Source organism: Camelus ferus, chromosome 30 (assembly GCF_009834535.1).
Source record: "Camelus ferus isolate YT-003-E chromosome 30, BCGSAC_Cfer_1.0, whole genome shotgun sequence".
Lineage (NCBI taxonomy): Eukaryota > Metazoa > Chordata > Mammalia > Artiodactyla > Camelidae > Camelus > Camelus ferus.
This window is the reverse complement of record NC_045725.1, coordinates 18,327,716-18,351,425: the sequence shown is the minus strand read 5'-3', so window position 1 is coordinate 18,351,425 and position 23,710 is coordinate 18,327,716. Positions and strand designations below refer to the sequence as shown.

The window sequence follows — 23,710 nt, the reverse complement described above, 5'->3', positions numbered from 1 at the left end:
ACACCGAGAAGTAGCATCAAGTCATTTCTGGGGGTCCTAAGTGTTTGCTGAGCTTGAACTCCAGTCAGTTAGCCCCTCCTGCACAATGGAAGGAATAATAATCCTTTTTTCTCTCACTGCAAGGTGGTAGGAGATGACTTTGAATCAAGTCTTCAGCAGACAGCAGACGGAAGGTTATGATCAAGTGAGTGATTTATAACAGGGAGCAGAAATGATATGTTTAGCACGTTCTTCAGCTTGGGGCTTAGCATAACTTACTCCGACTGGCATAAGCCTAATAGTGTTGGGATTTTTTAAGTATTAAACTGCCACGGCGATGCTTTTTGAAGCAGTAAGAATTTTAACTCATTAAATAATTGTTAACATGCAGTGAACTTTCAGCTAATTGTCCTTCCACGTCCCTGAAATCATCACGGCTAGTCTCAGCCCGTATGTACGTGCGCACACATTAACACTGTGGTAGGAATGTTATGCTATGTTCTAATCACACCTCTGACATCATTAGATTTGTAGTATTTAATTTTGTCACAGCTCACGAATGAGTTGGGATGGGCCAAGGTTTTCTTTCACAGAATATTTCACAGGTACAGGAGATGGCTACTGGCTTAAGTTAAAAGATTTTCAGGTGATGACACACAATTACTGCTTCAGGTCACAGCTGTTACATCAGAGTCAAGATGCTGCCATCAATGTTCCAGAGGAAAAGATCATGGTGGGTTTTTAATTAACTGAAGGTCAAACAGTGGAAATCTGAGCATGTAGCCAGTGCTGGTTACAGCGCTCACTGGTGGCTTCTGCAAACTCTTGTTATCCCACTGATCTCTTTCACTGGTTCATTCCCTTTGGGCCACCTAAGCAGTCTGCCGAACTTAATATTCAGCAAGCACTGTAGGGTTACAGCCTACAATGGAGGGCTTAGAACTCCAGAGAGAGGGAGAAGGTACGAGCATATCAAACACAATTTTAAAGAAGGATGTTTTTTAACAATTCTCTGCTTGAGAAACAATAACTGAAGCTATATTTTTTTAATGGAAAAGGTAGTTTCTAAGTTAATTTTTAAAACACATGTATATAGACACTTCATACTTTTCTCAGTCCTCTTCTATATTATTTGGGATGTTACTAATCATCTGTGTGATTATTAGGGAAGTGTATGTATGAGGCTGAATAGTGTCCCCCTCAAAATTCATGTCCCCCTCAAGATTCATGCTGGATTGGGGTGGGCTCCACACCTAATATGACTGGTATCCTTATAAAAAAGAAAACACAAAGAGACATGGCCACAGAAGGGAGAAAGCCATGTAAAGGTGGAGACCGAGATCAGGTGATGCAGCTATGAGCCAAGACATGCCAAAGGATTGCCAGAAACCACAGAAGCCAGGAAGTAACAAGGGAAGATTCTTCTCTAAAGCCTTTAGAGGGAGCATGACTCTGCTAACACCTTGATTTCACATTTTAGCCTCCTGAACTGTTAGAGAATAAATTTCTGTTGTTGTAAAAAACTATGTGTGGCACTTTGTCATTGCAGTCCCAGGAGACTAACACAGGCAGTATGATCCTTATTTCAAGAGAAATAATTGGAAAATCAGAAAAGGTAAGTGACTTTTGCAAAAGTATACAGCAAAATATAGGTAATATCTCAGTCTAGAACCCAGGTCTTTTACTTATTGGTTTAGTGTTATATCCATTTTCAAGAAAAGGAAACACACAAAAAAAGAATTCTCCGACAAGCAAGATGGCAGAGTAGAAGGGCGCTCGTAGCTCACCCACTCCCACAAATACACCAGAACTCATATCTACGGACCCACTCAGCCAACCAGAGTACCTGCCAAACTCCAACAGAACATCGCCCTCTTTGAAAGACAAAGACGCCAAAAATCTGGTAGGAGAAAAGGGAAAAAAAAGAAAGAAGAAAAAGCAAAACACTGCGGGACTGGTCCCGTGGGGAGGGAGTGGCAAAGGAGGAATAGCGCTCATTTGCTGGGTCTCCCCCTTCCAACAGAGAGGCCAACGGGACGGAGGGGGAGCCTCCGAGGCTCAGATCTGCCCCGAGCACCCCTTGACTGACAGAACTAAGTTAAACAGGCACAAAGAGTCCCCACGACACCCAGCCTGAGACGTGAGCTGGCAGCTGGGGGCCGGGACAGGCTGCCTGAGCCGGGCGGAGGACTGGGGAGGCTGCACTAAGGCAGCCCTAGGGGACTGCAGGGTGCTGTGTGCCATGGCTGGGAGGGGATACAGAGCAGAACCACCTCAGTACCCCATAAATTGCGAAAAAAGAAAAGCAACACAGCTGGTGTGCCCTGGGGGAGGGGCACCATAGCCTCTGTCTCCTCAGACCCACGCAGCCATTACTGGCGCTTCTCATGAGAAAAGAGGCGGGGCACAGCCACAGCCACTATCTTCTCCTGTGCGCAGCACCCAGGCCGGGGTGGGGCCGAGCCCTGAATCCGTACCTGGGGGCTCTGCAACCTCCTAGGCAGGACTGAGACTTGTTTACAGCCTGAGGCAGATAAGATCTTTCTGCCCTGGCACCTCAGAGAACTCGCACAGCCAAGACAAACAAGGAGCTGAGTTTTGGCACAGAGCAGAGGTGGGGCTGTTCTGCAGTCCTTCCCTGAACACACCTACGGAGCTCCGACCCGAGGCGGAACAGGCAGCTGCACAGAGCAGCGGAGCAACAGGCACTGGGAGAGGGCGGGTGGTCACCCGCCTTCCTGGCAGGAACGCAGCACCTGACCATGGTGCTGGGAAAGGGCATGATCTGCCCACCTGCCTCCCTCCCAGCGCAGCATCTGACTGCGGCATCGGGAGGGGGAGTGACCCACCCACCCACCGGGTAAGAGCTCAGCACCTGACCCAGTGTTGGGAGAGGGCGCTATCTGCTAGCTGACAGCCACTGTGAGCAGCCCAGACGAGGGCGCCAACGGAGGGCCTCTGGAACAGCAAGATGAGTTCGCGAAACACAGCGAAGACAAAGACCTCTTGATAAAATCATTAAGAGCACACCATCTCCAGGACAACTAGATAACTGATACTCCTTAAGCCACAGTGCCAGAGAGGTATGAGCAATATGAAGCAGAGGAACCACTCCCAATTAAAAGATCAAGAGAAATCCCCTGAAAGCACAATCAAGGAAATAGACACTGATGGCCTACTAGGTCAAGATTTCAAAAAAGGAGTGATCAAAGTACTGAAAGAACTAAAAGAGATAGTATTTAGAGATATAAAATATGTCAAAAATGAAATAGAAGCTATAAAGAAGAGCCAAGTAGAATTAGTAAATTCACTTGCTGAGATGAGAGCTGACCTAAAGGCGTACAAAGCAAGCTAGATAACGCAGAGGAACGAATAAGTGACCTAGAAGATAGGACAACAGAAAGCACCCAATCAGAACAGCTACAAGATAAACAAATAAAAAAAACAATGAAAACAATATAAGGGACCTATGGGATAATATAAAGCGTGCCAATCTACACATAATAGGGTTCCAGAAGGGGAAGAAAGAACAAAGGGGATTGAAAAGGTATTTGAAGACATCATGACTGAAAACTTCTCAAACCTAAAGAAGGAATCAGATATCCAAGTACAGGAGGCTCAGAGGGTCTCAAATAGGAAGAACCCAAACGGACCCACACCAAGACATATCATAACCAAGATGCCCAGAGTCAAGGATAAAGAAACGATCCTAAAGGCAGCAAGAGAAAAGCAAAGAGTGAGTTACAAGGGAACCCCCATAAGGCTCTCAGCTGACTTCTCTACACAGACACTACAGGCCAGAAGGGAGTGGCAAGATATGTTCAAAGTCCTGAATGAAAAAAAGATGCAGCCTAGGATATTCTATCCAGCAAGGCTATCCTTTAGAATAGAAAGAGAGATAAAGAACTTCACAGACAAGCAAACACTAAAAGAGTTTAGCAACACTAAACCCATGCTAAAAGAAACACTGACAGGTCTACTATAAATAGAAAAGAAGCAGGATGCTACAAAAATGAGAAACTCATAACTGGAAAGGTGATGACTACCATGAATTACAAATAGAATAAACACAAAATTGTAAAAGAAGACATCTAAATCATTGAGTGGGACAGGGAAGCAAGGAAAGCCACTGTGGAAAATAGTATGGAGATTCCTCAAAAGACTAGGAATAGACAACATATGACCCAGGAATCCCGCTCCTGGGCATAAATCCAGAAGGAACCCTACTTCAAAATGTTACCTGCACCCCAATGTTCATAGCAGCACTATTTACAATAGCCAAGACATGGAAACAGCCTAAATGTCCATCAACAGATGACTGGATAAAGAAGAGGTGGTATATTCATACAATGGAATACTATTCAGCCATAAAAACCGACAACATAACGCCATTTGCAGCAACATGGATGCTCCTGGAGAATGTCATTCTAAGTGAAGTAAGCCAGAAAGAGAAAGAAAAATACCATATGAGATCACTCATATGTGGAATCTAAATAAAAACATAAACACAAAAATACAAAATAGAAACAGAATCATAGACATAGAACACAAACTTGTGGTTGCCAAGGGGGCGAGGGGTGGGAAGGGACAGACTGGGATTTTAAAATGTAGAATGGATAAACAAGATTATACTGTATAGCACAGGGAAATATATACAAGATCTTGTGGTAGCTCACAGCGAAAAAAAAAATGTGACAATGAATATATGTATGTTCATGTATAACTGAAAAATTGTGCTCTACACTGGAATTTGACACAACGTTGTAAAATGACTATTACTCAATTAAAAAATGTTTAAAAAATTGAAAAAATTTTAAAAAAGGAAAGGAAACACAATTTTTGCAAGCAGAGTTGTTTAACAAAAATAATTCTGCATTAGGAATCTAGACATCGGCCTGGTGATATATGTACCCACCCCACAACTGGCCTTAAGCTCCCTGATCCCCAAAATTATTCTTCGTAAAACTCAGTAATTTAAATCAATGCTCTCAAATGTACTTTATGAACTTAACATTATGTTTCAGATCACTGGGTAAATGTTTTGGATTCTGGGTACCACCTGAGTTAATGGAGCATATAAGATTTCCCAAGACAGGGAAAAGGGTAAAAGAAAAAGGATGTTGGAAGCCACAAGGCAAACTTCTTCTGAATTCAATGGTCTTCACTTGGGTCTAAAAACCAGGCTTCCACGGATAATATTCTGATGCAGACTTAGAGCAATAAGGTGACCCAACATCTGGAACATCCCTGAACGGACATCCCATTCGAATTCGATCTCCTGTTTAATGAACACCTGGCAAAGTACATATCAGAAAACAGGTGGTTCTGGGCTAACGTTTACTTTGGCACTAACTAGCCCCTTTTGGATTGGTTCCTCGGAATATCTTGGCAGCAGGAAGACTGGGCTGTGGATCTGAGGCATCTTTTTAGTCAATTCTCCTTTCTGGTATCAGCCAGTCAGACTACACTTCACTGACCCACCAGGCAGCTTTCTAAGAAGGACGCTTCTCTATGATTGACTAATATTTGAGTGTCTTCTGTGCATGGCCCTGTGCGTCTCCCTGCAGCACATTCATTAGGGGTATGTAGGACACAGATGTCTCAGTTTACAATCTGTAAACTGGAGAATTCACCCCTGTTTTTCAAACAACTGTTCAGCTCTGCCACGACTAGAAACTAAATATTGCATTGCCTTGGCCATTGGCTAGCAGTATGTGACATTTTCTTTTATTTTTCTATTCAAAATATTGGGTGCCTTCTTTGAACTCACAGGCAAATCAAATAAATAAAACCTGAATCCATTTAACAGTCAAAGCTAAGGTATCAAAACAAGAATTCTTTATTTGTCCCCCAAGATCCTCCCCTCCCCACAGACCCTTCAAGCCAGCTTTTTACCCAGTTTCTGACCCCAAAATGGTCCCAATTTACCTAGTTTCTGAGGCCTAACATCAGAGTAACTCTGACTCCTGTCTTTTCTCCCATCCCACACCCAGCGGCAAGACTTGTCCCTGTCTTCCAGAAGTATCCTGAATTCTACTTACACAGATTCCACCAAAACTTGACCTACCAACGTCTCGACTAAACTTCCATATTAGCCTCCTCTTTAGCCCCCTTGATTTCACTTAAAAATGAAAGTTAGATCATGTCACCACCTCCTGCGCAGATGCCTCTGAGAAGTCCTCTGCCTTCCTTACCGTGGCTTCGAGGTTCTGCCTGTCTGTGTCCTGCCACCTGCCCACTCCTCTCTTCTGTCCTCCCTCCTCTTTGCTCTGCCACAGCTCAGTGGTCCTCCTGCTCTTCCTCTCTGGGCTTGACACTTGCTATTGGCTCTACCTGAATTGTCATTGCTGGATATCTTTGTGGGCACCCCTCCAAATTCATTCATGGGTCCCCTGAAATGCCTCTTCTTTCCAAAAGCTCTCCTGATTTTCCTTCCTAGAACCACCTCTTTCCTTCTCATTCTCTATCCTTTTAAGCTGCCTTATTCTTCTGCATGCTTTATTTGTTTACTGTCCCTTTCTATTACCAGAATATAAACCTCATAAAGGTAAATATGTGTCTTGATTTTTTTTAAACTGCTGAACTCCCTGCACTGAGAAATACAGGGTAGCCCATCAGGAGCACACAATAAATACAGGAAGGAAGAGAATGACGACTTTCGAACAGATTTGGACTGTGAAAAATGATCTTATACAGACTAACAGATGGATCCATGGGGTGAGTTAGCCAGGGTGGGCTTTCTGCTCTTGGAAATCTTAAATAAAATTTTGAAGTAGAAATAGAAGTGACTTATGAAAAAGGCTACAGAAGGAAAGCATTTCATTTCAAACACGTGTAAAAAGCACAGAGACGGGGATGAACAAGTCATGTGCAATGTTAAGGAAGCTGATTACATGCATGAGCATAATTAGAATACAGCAATGCAGGAACGCATAATTGTAACAGCTGGTATTTACTGAGGGCTGACCAAGTACCAGAGAGCATGGTATTTTATATTAAATAGCTTATTTAATTCTCAGGGTGATCATTTGAGGATGTACTGTTTTGTCCCATTTTACAGATTTTTTTTTTCAATTTTACAACATCCCTGCAATATCTATCTTACGTACGAAGAAGCTATGGTTTAGCAAAGCTAGCTTAGCCCAGTTAGTTAGTAAGTGAAAAAGCTAGAATTCTAATCCAGTCTGATTTCTGAATCCTTGTTCTTAACTACCTTTCACTCTCCTTCCATTCGGAAGACCTGGGACACCAATTACAGAGGTGGTAAAGGTGGTAAAGGTGGTAATGAACAGGTTCTTGTACTGATCAAGGGCTCAGAGTTCCGCTCTTTGACTTTCAGTTAATAAAAACTCCATGATCATTTCCTCTCTGATACTGATGACACCATCCTGACTGACTTTAACAGCTACCATCTAAAGCAATAATTGTGTGGCATTACCTTAAAATCTGTCAGTGCTAACCCATGGCAATCCCCTGTATCTGTGATCAGAAATTCTGGCCCAACTTAACTTCTATACTGATGTGATTTGGAGCCTCCCAAGGAGGGAAGATTGAGCTGAGACCTGAAAGAGTTTTCATAGAACAGCTGTAGGTATTCTCCTCCCAGCTATGTAAAGTAGGAGTAATGTCTTTACTAAAACAATATAATAATGCAGTAACACTGGAGTCAGAGAACAAGAGTTAAAGGAAAATTGTTATCCTTTTATGTAGCACCTAAGACTTGTCATACAGTATAGCAGGCAGAATATCACCTGCAGTGAAAAGAATCAGTAAAGTGGTGAAGTGATGAAAAAATGAGTTTCACTTCAGAAAGAGCCCCGGAGACACAGAAAACAAACTTACAATTACCAGGGGGGAAAGTGGGGAGGGAGGGACAAATTGGAAGCCTGAGATTGGCTGATACAAACTACTACATACAGAACAGATTAACAACAAGGTCCTATAGCACGGGGATCTATATTCAGTGCCTTGTAGTAACCTGTGATGAAAAATATAAAAAAGGAATGTGTATGTATGTGTGTGTGTGTATATATATATGTGTGTGTATATATCTGAATCACTATGCTATACACCTGAGACTAACATGTTATAAATCAACTACACTTCAATTAAAAAAAAATAACAATGAGTTTCACTTATTTTTGGCTGGTTATCCACATGAGGATAGTCAACTATAAATTTCTTCATGTGAGACTGTCTAAAAACAGTATCATATTTCATACTAAAACATAAAGTGTATACATGTGCATGTGTGTATATATATGGATTAAATTATATAGTATTTATACACTAATACCTTATAATCCTAACCTTCAGTTAAAAAAAAAGGAGAAATAAAATTGATCGCACAGTGTGACTTGGAACTATTTATCTTACAGACTATTTTCTTCAGAAGTTTCATTCCCAATTTCTTTGATATTATTCTGCGCATCTTATTTTACTTCCTAACACCAGCACCTTATAGAAGGCTTGACATGTAGTATGTGCCCAGTAAATGCTTATAGACTGCACAGATAAAGAGGCTCTCAAGATGAGGGAACAAATGACTATATATGAGTAAAATTCCGTATTCTCTGTCTTTCCCCTTCACTAGTCATGCACACCAGCTCTCCATAAATCTGATGTAACTGAAGGAGTCCCGTCAAAGAGCTCAGCTTGGCTGTTTTCACTTTGAAATAGTTTTATTCAGCTCCTATAGCATGATGACAATATCCCTGAAGATACTCAAGCTGTATTTTGTTCTAATTTAGTTTAGCAAGCAGCCTACTTTCATTTCTAGTAGGCTTCATAACCAAACTAGGCAATTAGACCTGAAGCAAATCTGCTTTCCTGGAACCGCACCGTCCCAGGCTAGACACCCACACTCCCCAGAAACCTCTCATTAGGATGGCACTTCCACGCCTTCTTTCTTCACGCTCCCTAATGTCAGTGAGAAATCTGTAGCATTTTTCTATATAATTTCTCACCACGCACATAGCTTCTCCAGATGTTTTGGTTATATCAGTGGAAGAAGCTTGAATTATGCTTTGTGCTCAAAGTAAGAGGGGTAACAGTGAGCCAGCAGAGGTTTTTCAGGAGCAATGAATTTATGCTGCGTCACTGTTTTACCCAAGCAACAAGTCACCTCTGTTCTCCATCTTTAATTGTGCATTGAAAGACACTGATTTTTTTAAAACCCTGGGAAAATGCTTAAGGAACTTCAAGTAACTAATCAGACAATATGATGAAATCTAGTCTCTGGTCTTCTAAAAATAAATCCTTTATATTAACTCAATGCATAATTAAATTTTCAACATTCAAAGGGTACTAATGTGTTAAATATGTTTTTAGTGAGTTCTGCTTCAAGTAGTAGGTATTTTCCCCCAGCTATATTCAGTGTCTTTGTTAAAACAATAAAATAATGCAAGAACACTGAAGTCAGAGAACAAGAGTTAAAGCAAAATTATTACCCTTTTGTGTAGCACCTAAGACTTCTAGGTTCCTTGAGAGATTCATCCTAGTTCCTTGAGAGTCAGGACATGATCTGACTTGCTTTTATTACTCATGTACATAGTCTAGATCAGTGATGCCCAAAAGAGCTTTCTGCAGTGACGGAAATGTTCTCACACAGTAGCCAGCAGTCATAGATGAGCTCTTGAAATGTGGCTAACTAGGCTGAGAAATTGAATTCTCAGTTTTCAATTTTGTTTAAATTTTAAATGCTAACACTTGTGGCTAGTGTGCCTGAATTTTACATTTTATTGTACATCAATACGTTTAAATGTAAACAGACACATGTAGCTAGTGGTTACTGTATTGGACATTGAAGGTTGAGAATTTAGCACAAAGGAATCACTTTGAATGACTGACTGAATAAATGAATGAATGAAGAAAGAAGAGAGTGACTCACACATGCTTTGAACCTTTCTAGCATGATTAAACAAACCATTCTCACAAGCCTACCTCTAATTCTTCCACTAAACATACGTCATTGTAGAAGACATAATGCCTTGCTAATTGACCATTAAATCCAAATGGTTTCCTTAAGCCTTCTGTTGCTAGGGATGCCAAACTATAAGCCTTTAAGTTCTCCTATCTTATGTTTGTAATACCTGAAAACGTTTTGCAGGGAGAACATTTTTAAACTCTCCAGCATTTGTACGTTACTAAAAAGATGAAATCTCAGTGCTTACATTTCTTTCCTTCTACTATTAGTCTATAGCCACGTACACGACCACGCAACTGAACCAGCTGACTGGCTCACGGTCAACTCCACCTCCACAGGCATCCCAAATAGTCACTCAAACCACCATGCGGTGCAACTGACCAGCTTAAATGATAAAAGAAATGAGCTAAATAGAACTGTGATTTACTTGGTTTGCTTACTTTATAGAATTATGAAGAATAAATATCAATGGTATTTATTATCTCTGCCACACATTAAGTACTAGTCAGATTCTACCAGCAAATGTTAACCAACAAGCTACACAAAATGGCAATGCTGTGACACATTTTAGGGGATAATATAGTGTTTTCTGATCATAAACCATCAAAATTTAGTTTGGGATGCAAAAATGTACAATAGGTGAAATGAGACAACAAACCAGTCGATAGTAACCTGCTACGTAATAGGGAGAGGATAATTAGGGGGAACGGTACACAATATGGCTGATTGCACAGTAATCAAGCCAGTTCCAAACTGTCCATAAGGTATCGTATTTGCCTTATTACCTCAGTGATTACTGAGTGTCCCACTTTGTTTGTAAATGCAGGGCAGTTGGAATTCCATTTCCATTTGATCCCATTAGGGGCACTTCTCTCTACTGAGTGCCTACCAGGTGCCAGGTAGGACTCAGGGGCTTCCCACAGGTAATCACATTTCATCTTTACAACCTGGGAGATGGAGGAGTAAATCCTATCTCCAACTCGTAATTGCGGAAAAATGAGGTTTCAAGGATTAAGAACCTTGTCCTAGGATACAGGTAGTAATGTTTGAAGACATAATGTTCAGAGAGTTTTCACTTTTCTCCAGTAACAACATACAAGTAGAGCCTCAATAGAAGTAAAAGAAAAAAAATGGAGAAGGAGGTAAAAAGCAAATACATCCATTCCTCTGGATAATATATTCGAAAGTCACTGGATTTGGGCATGGCTTTCACTCATCTTTTCACTATAAAGAATATAATGGACTAAGAATATTACTTATAACTCAACTATAAAAGGGTTTTGTGGATAATTAGGTTGTGATCTAGCAAATAGGCTCCCCATTCTAACTCAAGCCTCCGGCCAGTATGGGGTCCATTTTAACATCCTTCACGATTAAACTGCCTTAACGGCATTTTAAAAGACCCCAAATAATAATTCAAAAATTCTCCACATGTGGTATGAAAAGATTAGACAAGTCTTAAGCAGGCAGGGACTTAAATCCGGCTGATAATACAGGAGAGAAATTATACACCATAAAGGCAGGGGGAAGGAGAAAGGGTTTAGCAAAAGGAAGATGTAATCAGGAGACAGAAACCTTCCTATAAATCAAGGCTTTGTATTCTTGGTGATTATTTCATACACTGGATCTTGGGCTTTTGATCTCTTTAAATGATTACTGCAGAGTGGATGCTCTTTTAGAAATAGTTGCGGGCTGATTTATATTTCAGACTTATTTTCCATCGGTGTTTATTCCTTGAGAATTACAGTTTTCATAAGAGAGTTGATATTTTCAAATAATATGGAAAACTTGAAATCCAATTTGTATGAAAGCTATGCCATCTCAGGGAACAATTACTACATCATATATGGAAAAAACAGTGATACCACGAACAACCCAACGTGTACCTAGACAAGATTCATTGTCTAAAGATAAGATCACTTCGCCAGGGAGAGAAGAATGGGGAAAACATCCCCCTTCACTTGCCTCTAAATTCTGAAATTCTAACCTGATAATAAAATCAGCCTTTGAACTTTCTCTAAAAACACAGAAAAAAATGGGCTTATGAGAAGTCGAGAGAGGAGAGAGAGGAGGGAAGCGAAAGGGGGAGGGGGAGGGGACAGGGAAGAAATGAAGCACAGGATTTCTAACAAGTTCCATCTCACTCAGATACTGGTGGATTACTGAGCGGGCGGGAAGTGTTCTTTATCCTAGAAATATTTTTAAATTGCCAAAATGGCATTTGGTGTTAACAACCGAAGATAAAATACACATGCAGTACCTATTAGTCATGATAACATAATTTATTTATTCTAATGTCTGTAATAAAGACAGCAAGGGAGCTACACAGCACTCTTAATCTAAATGAATGGAAGGAGTTCTGTGACATGTAAAAGATACTCTAAACGCACTGTTTATCTAGGCTGAACTCTTCCTATCTACCAATCTACTCAGTAAGAGATAAATTACCCAAGGACAAGTCTCAACAAAACAGAATCAGGTCACCGTGCGAGTAAACAATGGCTTGCAAAGGAAGTAATTCTTACTCCACGTGGTGGTAAGAAGAGAGACGATTTAATAAAAACAATGCTGTTATTAAAGGCCAAATAATGGTTAGCATTCAAGGCCATCACTACTGCCCTTAATAAAGAAAACTCAAGGCACGTTCACATTTCTAAACCAGAAAGGTTTTCCACTTTCCTCTTCTGGGGAAAAGATCACTTACAAGAGACAACCATACCAACTGCCACACATTTTACTCAGTCATGCATTTAGTTTTTATTTTGTGCCTTATAATCATTTATGTTGGTTTATAAGAAAGGAAATTCTTATAGAAACCAGTGCCCAGTGAGGTCTCCTGCACAAATTCTCAGACTGCTTTCTGAATGAGGAAGAGTCAATGATGTACAAAGGACCAAGGCAGCCATCTTTGTAACAGCACCTATTCAAAGAGGTGGCCACAAAATGATTTAAGCATAAACAATTACCTAGATAATATACCTTGGCCATCATAGGTAATGGGCTCACAAGCAAATCTGTGATTCAGATTTTTAATTTTTCATTTAATAAATTCTTACAAGTTTCCTTACTTTAGCTGTTCTGTTATTGTTGCATATATAAAATGCCTTCTCCCTCATGAAGCTTCTGAGATCTACATAGCATTGCTCCTTAATTACACGTATGCTTTCTTAACATGTCTCAGAAGGCAAGGAACAGTGTTAGGAACACAGTAGATGTTCATTAAACACACTTGTAAATTGAATAAGGTCATGGTTTTTGTATTATAAAGGTAAGGCCACGTGCGTAATACAAATGATCATGGAGTGATTCTTTTTTATTAACTATACTAAAAATGTGTATATGACTAATTTTTTTCATGAAATGAGAAAGATTTCAGAAGGAAGAAAGGAAGGAATGAACCTAATTACCTCCTCTCCCCCCCAAAACAAAAATAAATACATATTTAAAAAATAATTCAAAATTAAAATTTTTAAAAAATTAAAATGCTGGAAACTGATTTTCAAACTGGACACTTAGAAATAATGGTACTGATAAAGGAAATGTTGTGGTTAGTCTTAGAAGTGAGGCTGACCATGTAGGATTTTTATCAAAAATATAATGTAATCATAGCCAATCAGCCCTGAAAAATAAACTAAAACAATTTCAGGGATAATAGTAGGATTGGGAAGTGAAGAATTCAGATAATTCATAGATTTCTGGGTCTTTTGACAATAAACATGTTTTTAAAGCCTACGTTCTACCATTAGAAAATTGAGCAAGACTCTTTTTGAGAATTTTTATGGGTTTTTAAATATTTTAACAATATTCAACTTGTGTTTATTGAACTTTATTGATTAAAATATCAAATATTCACAGAAGTTATTGACTGTCTCTATACATGATCTGTGAAGAGTAAGTCAATGAAGAAACTCATGACTCAAACTATATGTGAACACAGACCCTTAGAAGAGGAAATCAGCATCATTTCGTGATTTAAATCCAAAGGGCAATACACCATCCTTAGGAGCAGGAACCTGGAAGCAGGACCAGCTTTGTGGGGCATGTGGCTGGCTAAACTGCACAAGGTCCCGTGCTCAGGAGGGTCCCATGTGGGGCGTGGCCTGACACCATATCCGAGCTTCTGGGTCCTGCAAGTAACTTATCTGGTCCTGCCTGGGAGCCTGCATTTGCTACATATTCTCTGAAACCTGTACATTACTCTGCCTTTGAAGATGCTATCTGAGTTTTCCTTTCTGTGAGGCAAATGTTTCTAAGACTTGTACAGCTTGGAGCTCCCTGAAAGCAGCAGCTCTTTTGCCCATTTGCTGTTTTCCGATTTCTGTCCTCCTCTAATCTTAAAAGAACCTAATTATACAAATGACATCACTAAGCAATTGAAACTAACTCCTGACTTAAGCTCTCCTGAATGCACGCCATGCCTTGTTTAACCTGTTGATTCTTTTCCTAGATAAAAAGAAGTACGGATGAAGAATAAGCAGTTAAAAGATGACTAGCTTGCTAACCCCCAGCCCCCTTGGGAATCCTACAGGCAGATCATGGGAGCAAGAGAACATCAGAAGAGAGAGTCAGTCTGTCTGTATCGAGAAGTCCTACGCCCTTCGTTCTTTTCCTTGGATATTACAGTTTTCATAGACAAACTTGGAAAATCTGGAAAATCAATGAAGGTGGCTGAAACCCAGTGTTGATGATAAAATACTGGCAGGTAGAATTAGTCAGTCACTTCCCAGGGCAGTGAATGTGCAGACGGCGTGGATGGATTAGGACTTGACAGTTGTTAATTCGTTATTAGGAAGACGTGGCCAGAGTGGGAAGGCCATTTTGTTATAAAGTTATCTTCCCTTTAAAAACCCTCAGGTTTAACATGCTGCTCTAGAAATCTTCCTTCCATTTTGTCACTTCAAGAAATTTCTCTGAAAGGATTTAAGGATATCGCCGACACAAATAAATACTTTCTAAATTTGCCCTTCCCGTTCATACTCACACTCAGGCTGCGTGGCCACTTTGATGGGCTGAGAGCTCTCCCCTGGCCCCCACTCATTGTAGGCCACAACTCGGAAGGTGTACATGGCTTCTGGCTTCAGGTTTCCCACAGTAAACTGAAGGGACCCAGGCTGGGATGTATTCAATGCTCGTTCCCTGGGAAATAAAAGTTGCAGGGAAAGATTATTCCAAGATGAATACTTTTAGCCAAAACCTTTATTTAATGAGCAAGAGCAGTAAGGTGGACCAAAAGGTTGCTTACTAATTTCCTGTTGACTCTGCATGTAAAGCAAGACCTCAAAGGCTTCCTATGGGGCGTAAATTCACTGGAAGGGCCTATAAATAAATCTTGCAGGGTTCCTGGGGAGTTCAGGTTTATGCTATCCCATAAAACTTGCATATGGAAGTCTTCCTTTGACACTTTATAATTTAGTTTCTAAACTCATGACAAAGAGCTAGTAAAATGAGAAGAAACATCTGGAACGGCGACTGGAAGGTGCATTTCGTAAACATTCGGCTAACGACAGAAATCAAGGTTTGAATTGTTCCACAAGTCAGTCTTTGTCAGTATTGCCAACAAATGCATTCATGCATTTTCTTTGCTTGGCCCAAAGGAAAAGGCAGAGGCTAATTGCTGATGTGTACAGAGCTTGAGGTCCGTGGTTATGTTAAATGCAATTAGTGAAAGGAAGTAGGTTCATTTCTGCATGAGGATAAAGCACAACACGTGTCTACTTGCCTTTTCTTCAAGCCACACCTGCATGTGTCCAATTCATTTTCCAATTCAAAATTTGCTCAGTGGCTCCCAACAAAAGATTTAATCTGTTGATCGTGGTGGGATTTACTATGCATATTAAGAGAGGACAAACCCTATGGATGTGGATGCTGACGTATAAGAAACAGAAACCCCTAAAGTATGCTTTAAGGACACACATGATTCTAGACATTTATAGTCTCACTGGCCTCATAAAATCGACTAAATGTGAAGGAGTTCCTTCTAAGCCACTCAATTGTTTCTTACGGTTTCTATTCCTAGATGACAGCTCTGGCATCTCAGCAGAATTATATATTCATTTTACCATTCAGCTTGATTTTGTTTTGGGAGATACTTAAAATGAAACCTATTTCTCTGCCAGGGCAAATTAAGCTTCCAAAGAGAAAAATGAAAACAATGTTCTAAAGGCATGAATAGTGATTCACTCTTAATGTGACTTGTATGACAGGGACCGGCTGGTTTGTCCCCACATCCATTTCTTCTTCTTTCTGGGCTAACCTGTACATCCCAGGCCCCCTGAAGTCTAGAGGAGGCCATGAGATTGGGTCTAATCAGTGAGTCTGAGTGTACATGATGTGTGCTGATTCCAGATCTGATCTAGAAAAGCCACACAGGTGGTATCTGCCATGTTCTCTTTCTCCCCCTGTAAGCTTCAGGCAGGCAAGCAATGTGAAACTTGGAAGCCATACACTAGTCATGGAGAAGTCAACATTTTGCAAAACTTTTGAAGAGCTGGGAAAAGAACTGCCTGTCAATCAGCAACACCTGTTTTCTCCTTTAGAGAGTCAAACAGATTTGAGCCATTATACGCTTTAGGGCTTATTTGTTAAAGCACTTAGCGTTATTTTATCTCTTACTGCTAATAATTAAAAAATGCTTCCTGGGTGGTTACCAGGGGCAAAGCGGTGGGAGGAGTGGGGTGTTGGTATTTAATGAACACAGAGTTTCCGTTGGGGAAGATGGAAGAATTCTGGAAGCAGAGGGTGGTGACAGTCATGCTGCAAGGTGAATGTGCTTAATTCCACAGAACGCTACACAGAAATGAGTAAAACCTGAAATTAACAGAACATGGTAAATCAACTATACTTCAGTTAAAAAAGAAGAAAAAGAATGGATAAAACTATAAATATTATGTTATGCATATTTTATCACAATAAGGAAACAAATAAATCCAAAACATCCTGCATGAATCGGGATCTAGCCCAAGATTTAGGCACTCCTTTAAGAGTGCTGTGTCCATTGCTGCAAGGCTGAAGTGTGACTTACAGCGGGGGAGGGGTCTGGGTGGGATTCAATGGTAACCCACAGCAGCTAAGAGTAAGAAAACATCAGATATGGCTCCCATGTACCACGTATCACACTGATGTATTCTACCAAGCTAAGATTATGTAGGCCAATACATTGCTTTTTAAAAGAACACCCTCATAATCAGATTGCATGCCTTGTGGATGAAGGGAGTTTTGCATGTTATTTATTTTCTGTCAGTGGAAGAATTTTTATATGCATTGCCTTATGTAGCCCTTTTAAACAGACAGGGTGGTTTCCTTATTGTTTTATAGATGCAAAAGTGAGATTTAGAGAAATAGTATCAGAGAAATGGTAACAAGCTCTCCTTCCAAATTCGGAATTCACTTACTTGTTGGGAAATGATTTGCGATGTTTTGTTTTCAGCTATTAAAGAACAAGAGGGGTGATCCAAAGGACAGCTTATTATAATTTCTCTGGTTCCACAATAGAGCGATGCCAGCCACCTAGAATAAACTCTCCATCATCTCTACATTTAGGCAGTCAGTAATGAGGATTTTCTCTCGGCTCACTCTAGTTCTTGCTCTGAAGAACGGGGAACAGTAGACATTAGGAGTTTGCCCATTTAGTTACTGTCAGTAACTGTGTTGGGGTGTTCGCCTGTCACTGCACCAACTACTCCTGAGAAAGCAGTAGGGGCCAAGGCCGCACCTCCAATGAAGTTCTCTTCTGTGACTTTGAAGACAAATCCGCAGAGCTCAGAGTCATGGTCGGTGGTGGCAGATATACTGTCACACAAAGCTTCGTTACTCTACTTTTTCCCCTGACTTGGAGATGGTAGGATGGGGTTCAGGCAAGTTCAAGACAAAGTTGACTGAAGGAAAGGGAGTCAATCACTTGTGCTTTCCAGAATCCATTCACTGCAAATTCATTCACTGAAAACCCACAGAGAGTATAAATATACGAAGTCTGTCTCCTTCTGCTGGCTGAGTGTGCCTTCTTTGTCGGTAACGTGCCTTCTTTGACCTTTACACGGAGGCCAAGAAGAGTGTGTTAATAAAAAGCGTTTCCTTCTTGTAAATTCTGGTTCTCAGTGGTTTGGGTTACCTAGATGAGGTTTCTTGGAAAATACTGCTATGTTCTAAAAGCACACACGTTGACCCAGTAACAGTAGAGCAGCTGCTTTGCTGAGATCCGGCTTTCTGTCCAGAAGTCTTCTCAGATGCTGATACATTCTGAGTCCAGGAGTCAGGCACGACGGCATGGAACGGATCCTTGAACAACACGCACTGAGACCTAACTCTGGTTAGGCTCTGCTCTCCTGTGCCTGGAACTGACGCTTGCTCTGATTTCTACTTAACAATTTATTGCATTATAATAGCTTTTCCTAGTCCTTTGTCATTGGTCTTCCAGTTCTATCTTCGGTTGACACAGATACTCTTCTAATATATATAATCTGCCAACTCCATGCCCAAAACATTGTTCTGGCTGCCATTCTGTGGCTAATACAATCTCCACTCCTTGGAACAGGATTCAGAGACCTTTACGTACTCAGCTGCAACTAGTCACTCTGTCCCACAACATCATAGCTATCCCTACCTCTCTGCCTTTGTCATTCTGCCTTTCTTTAATTTTGTTTTGTTTTATTTTGATTACCTTGGAGTTACCTTCTCCTGACTTAGTTCCTCCTTGGTTTGGAAAAGCTCATTCATTCTTCAGATCCAACTCGAATGAGATCTCCTGGTTGGAGCTTTACTCCCATCATGCCCTCTGATGCCAGCAGCATAAAAACACTGTCTCCTCTGTGCTCCTGTTGCTCGTGGTTTACACGTCCACAGCAGCCCATACCACACTGTGCGGACAGACATGTTGGTCTCTTTGACTCAACTGTGAATCATTTTAGAAGAGAAGTCATACCTCATTGGTGTTTTATCGACCCTCACCACATACACTCACTGCATATAAAGAATCCCTATGCTGCTGGTGCTCCTAACTTTTTTAGATGAATGCATAAATAATTGTGAAAATTTTAACAGAAGAATGGTATAATATCTCCACGTAGTGTGAGCTCAGAGATGCTTAGAGAGCTGGGTTCTGTTCCATGTTCCATCCCAACTTACTTGGGTGGCTTTCAACTGCCACTTCACAATATTTGAAATAGGGTGAGATCTACTCGAAGAAGACTTTTTTAAAAATCTAATATTCTTTATTGGGAACAGAAAATCATCTGTGTGTGCACATGCACGTGTGTGCGTGTGTATTAGCTGAACTCGACACTTCTGTGTTTACATTTCAGAAGCAAACCGAGTTCACGATTAAGATGATACTATCTCTTAGTGGCTTGTTGGTAACATGTCTCTAGCATACATATGAAGTAATCACATATCCTCTTGCCTAAGCGTAGCAGGGTGTTAACAGTCACAGCTGCGAGGTGAGCCAGAGACCCTGTCTTGATGTAGCAAGCACCTAATTAGCTGCTTCAGGAAGGGAGAGTTATATTGATGTTCCTTTGTAAGGATGGTACTTTGAATGGAAAGATTTTTTAACATCTTTGATCCATTCCACTTTCACTTTTATTTCTTCAGCGAGAACAAGAAGGGTGTGATGATGAGAAGCCTTCAAAGCTGAAATATGCTGCTGCCTAAAATAGGGCTGAAAGTGACAGCAGCAAGACCCACCCAAATGTCACACCCTTTCCTCCCCAGAACCACAGGCTTTGGACCCAGTGCTATCTTGAAGGGAAAGGAGGTTCAGGGGTGACACAGCCCCCAGACAAAGCATGACAGTGGTCAGAGATCATCTTCTTGGTCAGGAATTGCCACTGAATTGTGGTTAAAAATTCTCTTTTCATTTGAGTTGTTAAAAAAATAATAATAACAACATAACCTGAGGAACAGGCTTGAAAACTTTTGCCTTCTCCTCATCTCTATGTCAGCATCTAGAACACACCCAAAAGCCCAGTTACGTAACAAACAGCTATGGCAACAACAAATTGAAAGTTCTCTTTTCATGGAAAAAGAAAAGTTCTGGTTTCAAATTATTTATTTTGTTTACTTTCAGTCAACAACCCCATAATAAACAGGACTCAGCTCCAGGCTCTCTTCTCATGCTGTTTTGGGGATGACCCATCTTTTCCTGCTTGATCTGCTGTCATCATCCACAAGCTGACAAATTTCTGATCTATATCTTCAACCCAAAGCTCTCCTCTGAGATCCAGGTTCCTATTTTCAAAGCTGCAGATGACATTTCCTCTTGAATGTTGTAAAGTATGTCAAACACAACACACCTGAAACTGAATATCTGATCTTCATTCTCAAACCTGGATATTTTCCAGCATCCTAAACTCCCCAAATTTTCTCACTGCCCATCCATTTAAACAACCTGAAACCTAGGAACTCTCCTTGAAAACCCCCTTTGTCTCACCATTCATGTCCAGTCCATCACCTTGTCCCGTCCATTTTCCTTCCTACATATTTCCAGAATCTCTATCCACTCCCCATCTCCACTGATACAGCCTGAGTCTGATCCACCCACGAAACACTACTAAACTGTTTCCAAAGAGAATGTTCCCTTTTCTAGTATTTCCAACACGGTTCTGGACACATAGTCAACTCACTAAGTGAATAATGGGTGTTCAATTACACATGGCATCTGCAGAGGACATGTTTTATTTTTCAAAATGCATCAAGGCTGTGGGAAAGATTAACTCACAATTCTCTCACTCAGTGATCTAAGCACATTTCCAGGCAGAAAGGACAAGTGTTCACATTTTGCAGAGAGGCAGACCGAGAGGAAGGCTGACTCCGCCAAGCTTTAAGCTGGGGTCGGAATGCGGTGCTTTGGATCCTGAGTCTTGTTCTCTTTCCATCACAGCGCACTCCCTTCCTAACAAGCTTCATCAGCTGCACGGTCCTCAATTCTGAGGAGCAGGGAAAGGATATGTAAACAGCGTGTTGAAAATGTAATGCACGATGGATTCTAAAGTGAATCCTCCACGTCCACCATGAAAAGCTGGTCTCTAATCCCGAGCAGCGAGCAGAGGTTTTTCTCAGGCAGCATAAAGCATACAGTGCTGCAAGTTGGAAGACGCCCATCCCTCCTTTGTTCTGCCACAAAACAGGCGTGTGACCTTGAGCGAGTCAGGGGCTATCTTGGAGCCTTCCCTGTTTCGTTTGCAAAATGAAGATACCAGCCCCTTATCTGCCTACCTCACAGGGTTATTGTGAGGATTAAATTGAATGATGCTCATGAAAGTGTTTTAATTCTCTCATCTGAACTCCCGCAGGACTTTATATGTACCTCTTTTAGGAAATATCTTTCACTTTGTGTGGTTCAGCAAAGATATCAGTGGGCTAGAAACCTGCATTTAAATCCTGCTTCTAGCGTGTACTAGCCGGGTAGCTTCTTAAGCAATGCTTTTCAGACTTTCCGAATTGAACCAGGCAAGCTCATTTGTAAAATGGAGATTATCATACGTGCTTTATCTGAGGATCAAATGGGCTAATGTTTGTGAAAGTGATAAAGTCCTCTCTAAAATATTAATCGGGAAATATCTATATTTCACTGATTTTCACTACCAACCCACACAATCGTTAGCACATGGCACTAAGTAACAAAATAATGAGTTCTTTCAGTGTACCAGGCAAGGAGCAGGTGTTTTAAGTACTTTTCCTTAATTCCGTTTAATACTCATCACAACTTTACACATCAGGTACTGTTATTAGTAAACACGAGGCAACTAAATCACCAGTAATTGGCTCAAGGCCACATAGCTAGTAAAATTCCGAGCCAGGACTGAAACCCAGACAGTTCAGTTCCACAGTCACATGGCCTTAACCCCGTGGCTATACTGAGTTACACTCCACGCATAATTTCAGACTATTGAATGGAAGGTGTAATGTTCCCTACATATATAAAAAAGTTTGATGGTGTGTTTTATATGGTAAACAAATAATGCAAATCTATTTCTCCATGAAGTCAGAAAATTATCAGAAAGAGGCCTATAGAAGAAAATCAGGTCATAATTCTGAAAAATACCGAGAAAACTTGGTTCTCGTCCATATTAATCCACACACAGCTGGGAACAAGCTGGTCCAGAGCTGCTTTGGAGGGAGGTCTGCACTCAGTCCTGGTTCTGGCACTTACTAGCTGTCTACCGGAGGCGCAAACGTCTTTAAGCCTCATCTGGATACTGTTTTGTTGTAAGGATGAAATAAGATAATTTATGCAAGATGCTTTGGCTGGTATCTGGCAGAGTAAGTCCTGGATAAAATGCTTACCCTCATTATCAATGCTTCTTTGGGGTTGCAATTTACCCCTGCCCTGAGCATCAGCCTCTAGATGGTTAACTAACAGGAAGCTGGACTATGATTCTGAAGATCACTTTCAATTTTAACGATTTTTAGGTACTAGGAAGAGACAGCAGGTGATCTGTGAAACAGTTGTGTCTCTGTGAATTCTGGCTTTCAGGTTCTAGAATTGATGCTGCCCCCTGACTTATGAAATGAAAGCACCTGAGAGGCTGAATAAAATATGTTAACTATGGCACCTGCATTACTGACACCATTAACCAGTCAGACAGATTAATGATAATCTGAGCTAGAGTAATTTGCATGGCAAAGTCACTGCAAATCTGAGACAAATGTTAAATCCACTACCTTTTAAAAAGCTATTGTGTTAAGGAACTAAATAAACTTATGTGAGCAAACAAGCATCACAGTTAACTGTTCAGAGACATATGGTGTAGATTTGCTCTAGATCGGAGCCAGGAAACCCAAAATGAACAGGGATGTTGGAATGGAATTTCAGAATCAACTTTCTTTCTCAATTAAAAAAGTTTTTTTTATTGAATTGCAGTCAGCTTTTTCATCTTCCTCAGTAACATAGTTTGTTTTATTGCTTAAGGAAAAATATATTAAGAAGACCACATCTGTCTCTGCCACCTCTGTCATATCACCTTCAATCAGTAAATATCTACAGAAGTCGGGATACTAGACACTTGGGTATGAAATTATAAATAAGATCTAGTCTCAGCCACCGGGGAGGGAAACATACATTCACAGGTAAAAGATGGTAAATGCTGCAATGCTGCGATGGTGATGTAATCAAAGTGAAAAGGGAGAATAAAGGAGAAATTGATGACTTCTGACCTGGAGGACCATGGAGAGTTTCACAAGGTGACTGACATTTCAGTTAGGGTTTCAATTCAACAACTATGTTGTGAGTGTTTAACCTGGGTTAGGTTTTGCTCCAGGAGCTGAGAATAGCTCAGTGAATTATGGTGTTAAAAACATCCCTGCCCACAGGAAGTTTACATTCTGATGGTGAGAAAGGAGATTCAAGAAACAATAAGAAAAAGGTAACAAAGCTGTGGGGAAAAATAAGAATGAAAAGGGGCACAGGGAATGCTAGGGGTCTCCAAGAGAAGGTGCCATTTTGGCAAAGACTTCGCGAAAGCTAAAGAAGAATCCACGTGGATCTCCAAGGCGAGGAGCATTCTGGGCAGACTGATGAACAACTACAAGAGAAGAATTCTTGGTATATACAGGAAACACACGGAAGCCAGTGAGACTGGGGAGGAATGAACAAGCAAGAAAAGAGTAAACATAGTCAGTATGAAGCTGGGAAGGTGGCAAGGGCCCAGATCCGGAATGATTATTTTATGAATGAGACAGGAAGTCACTGGAGAGTTTCGAAGCAGAGAAATGACACACTCTAACATGTGTTTTAAAAGGTTAACTCCAGCTGCTATGGTGAAAATAGATTTGAGAGGTTATTGCAATAGTTCAGGTGAGACTTGCTGGTAC

The 23,710-nt window shown here is 40.8% G+C and overlaps 1 protein-coding gene across 1 annotated transcript in view; it reads right to left on the bottom strand.

Moving 5' to 3' along the window:
* Positions 1-23,710, bottom strand: part of DCC (DCC netrin 1 receptor) — a 986,493-nt gene that overhangs the window by 277,533 nt on the left and 685,250 nt on the right. Inside the window, exon 9 of the mRNA XM_014557664.2 lies at positions 14,886-15,040. Coding sequence (XP_014413150.1) covers positions 14,886-15,040 — 155 coding nt within the window. The remainder of the gene's footprint in view (positions 1-14,885; positions 15,041-23,710) is intronic.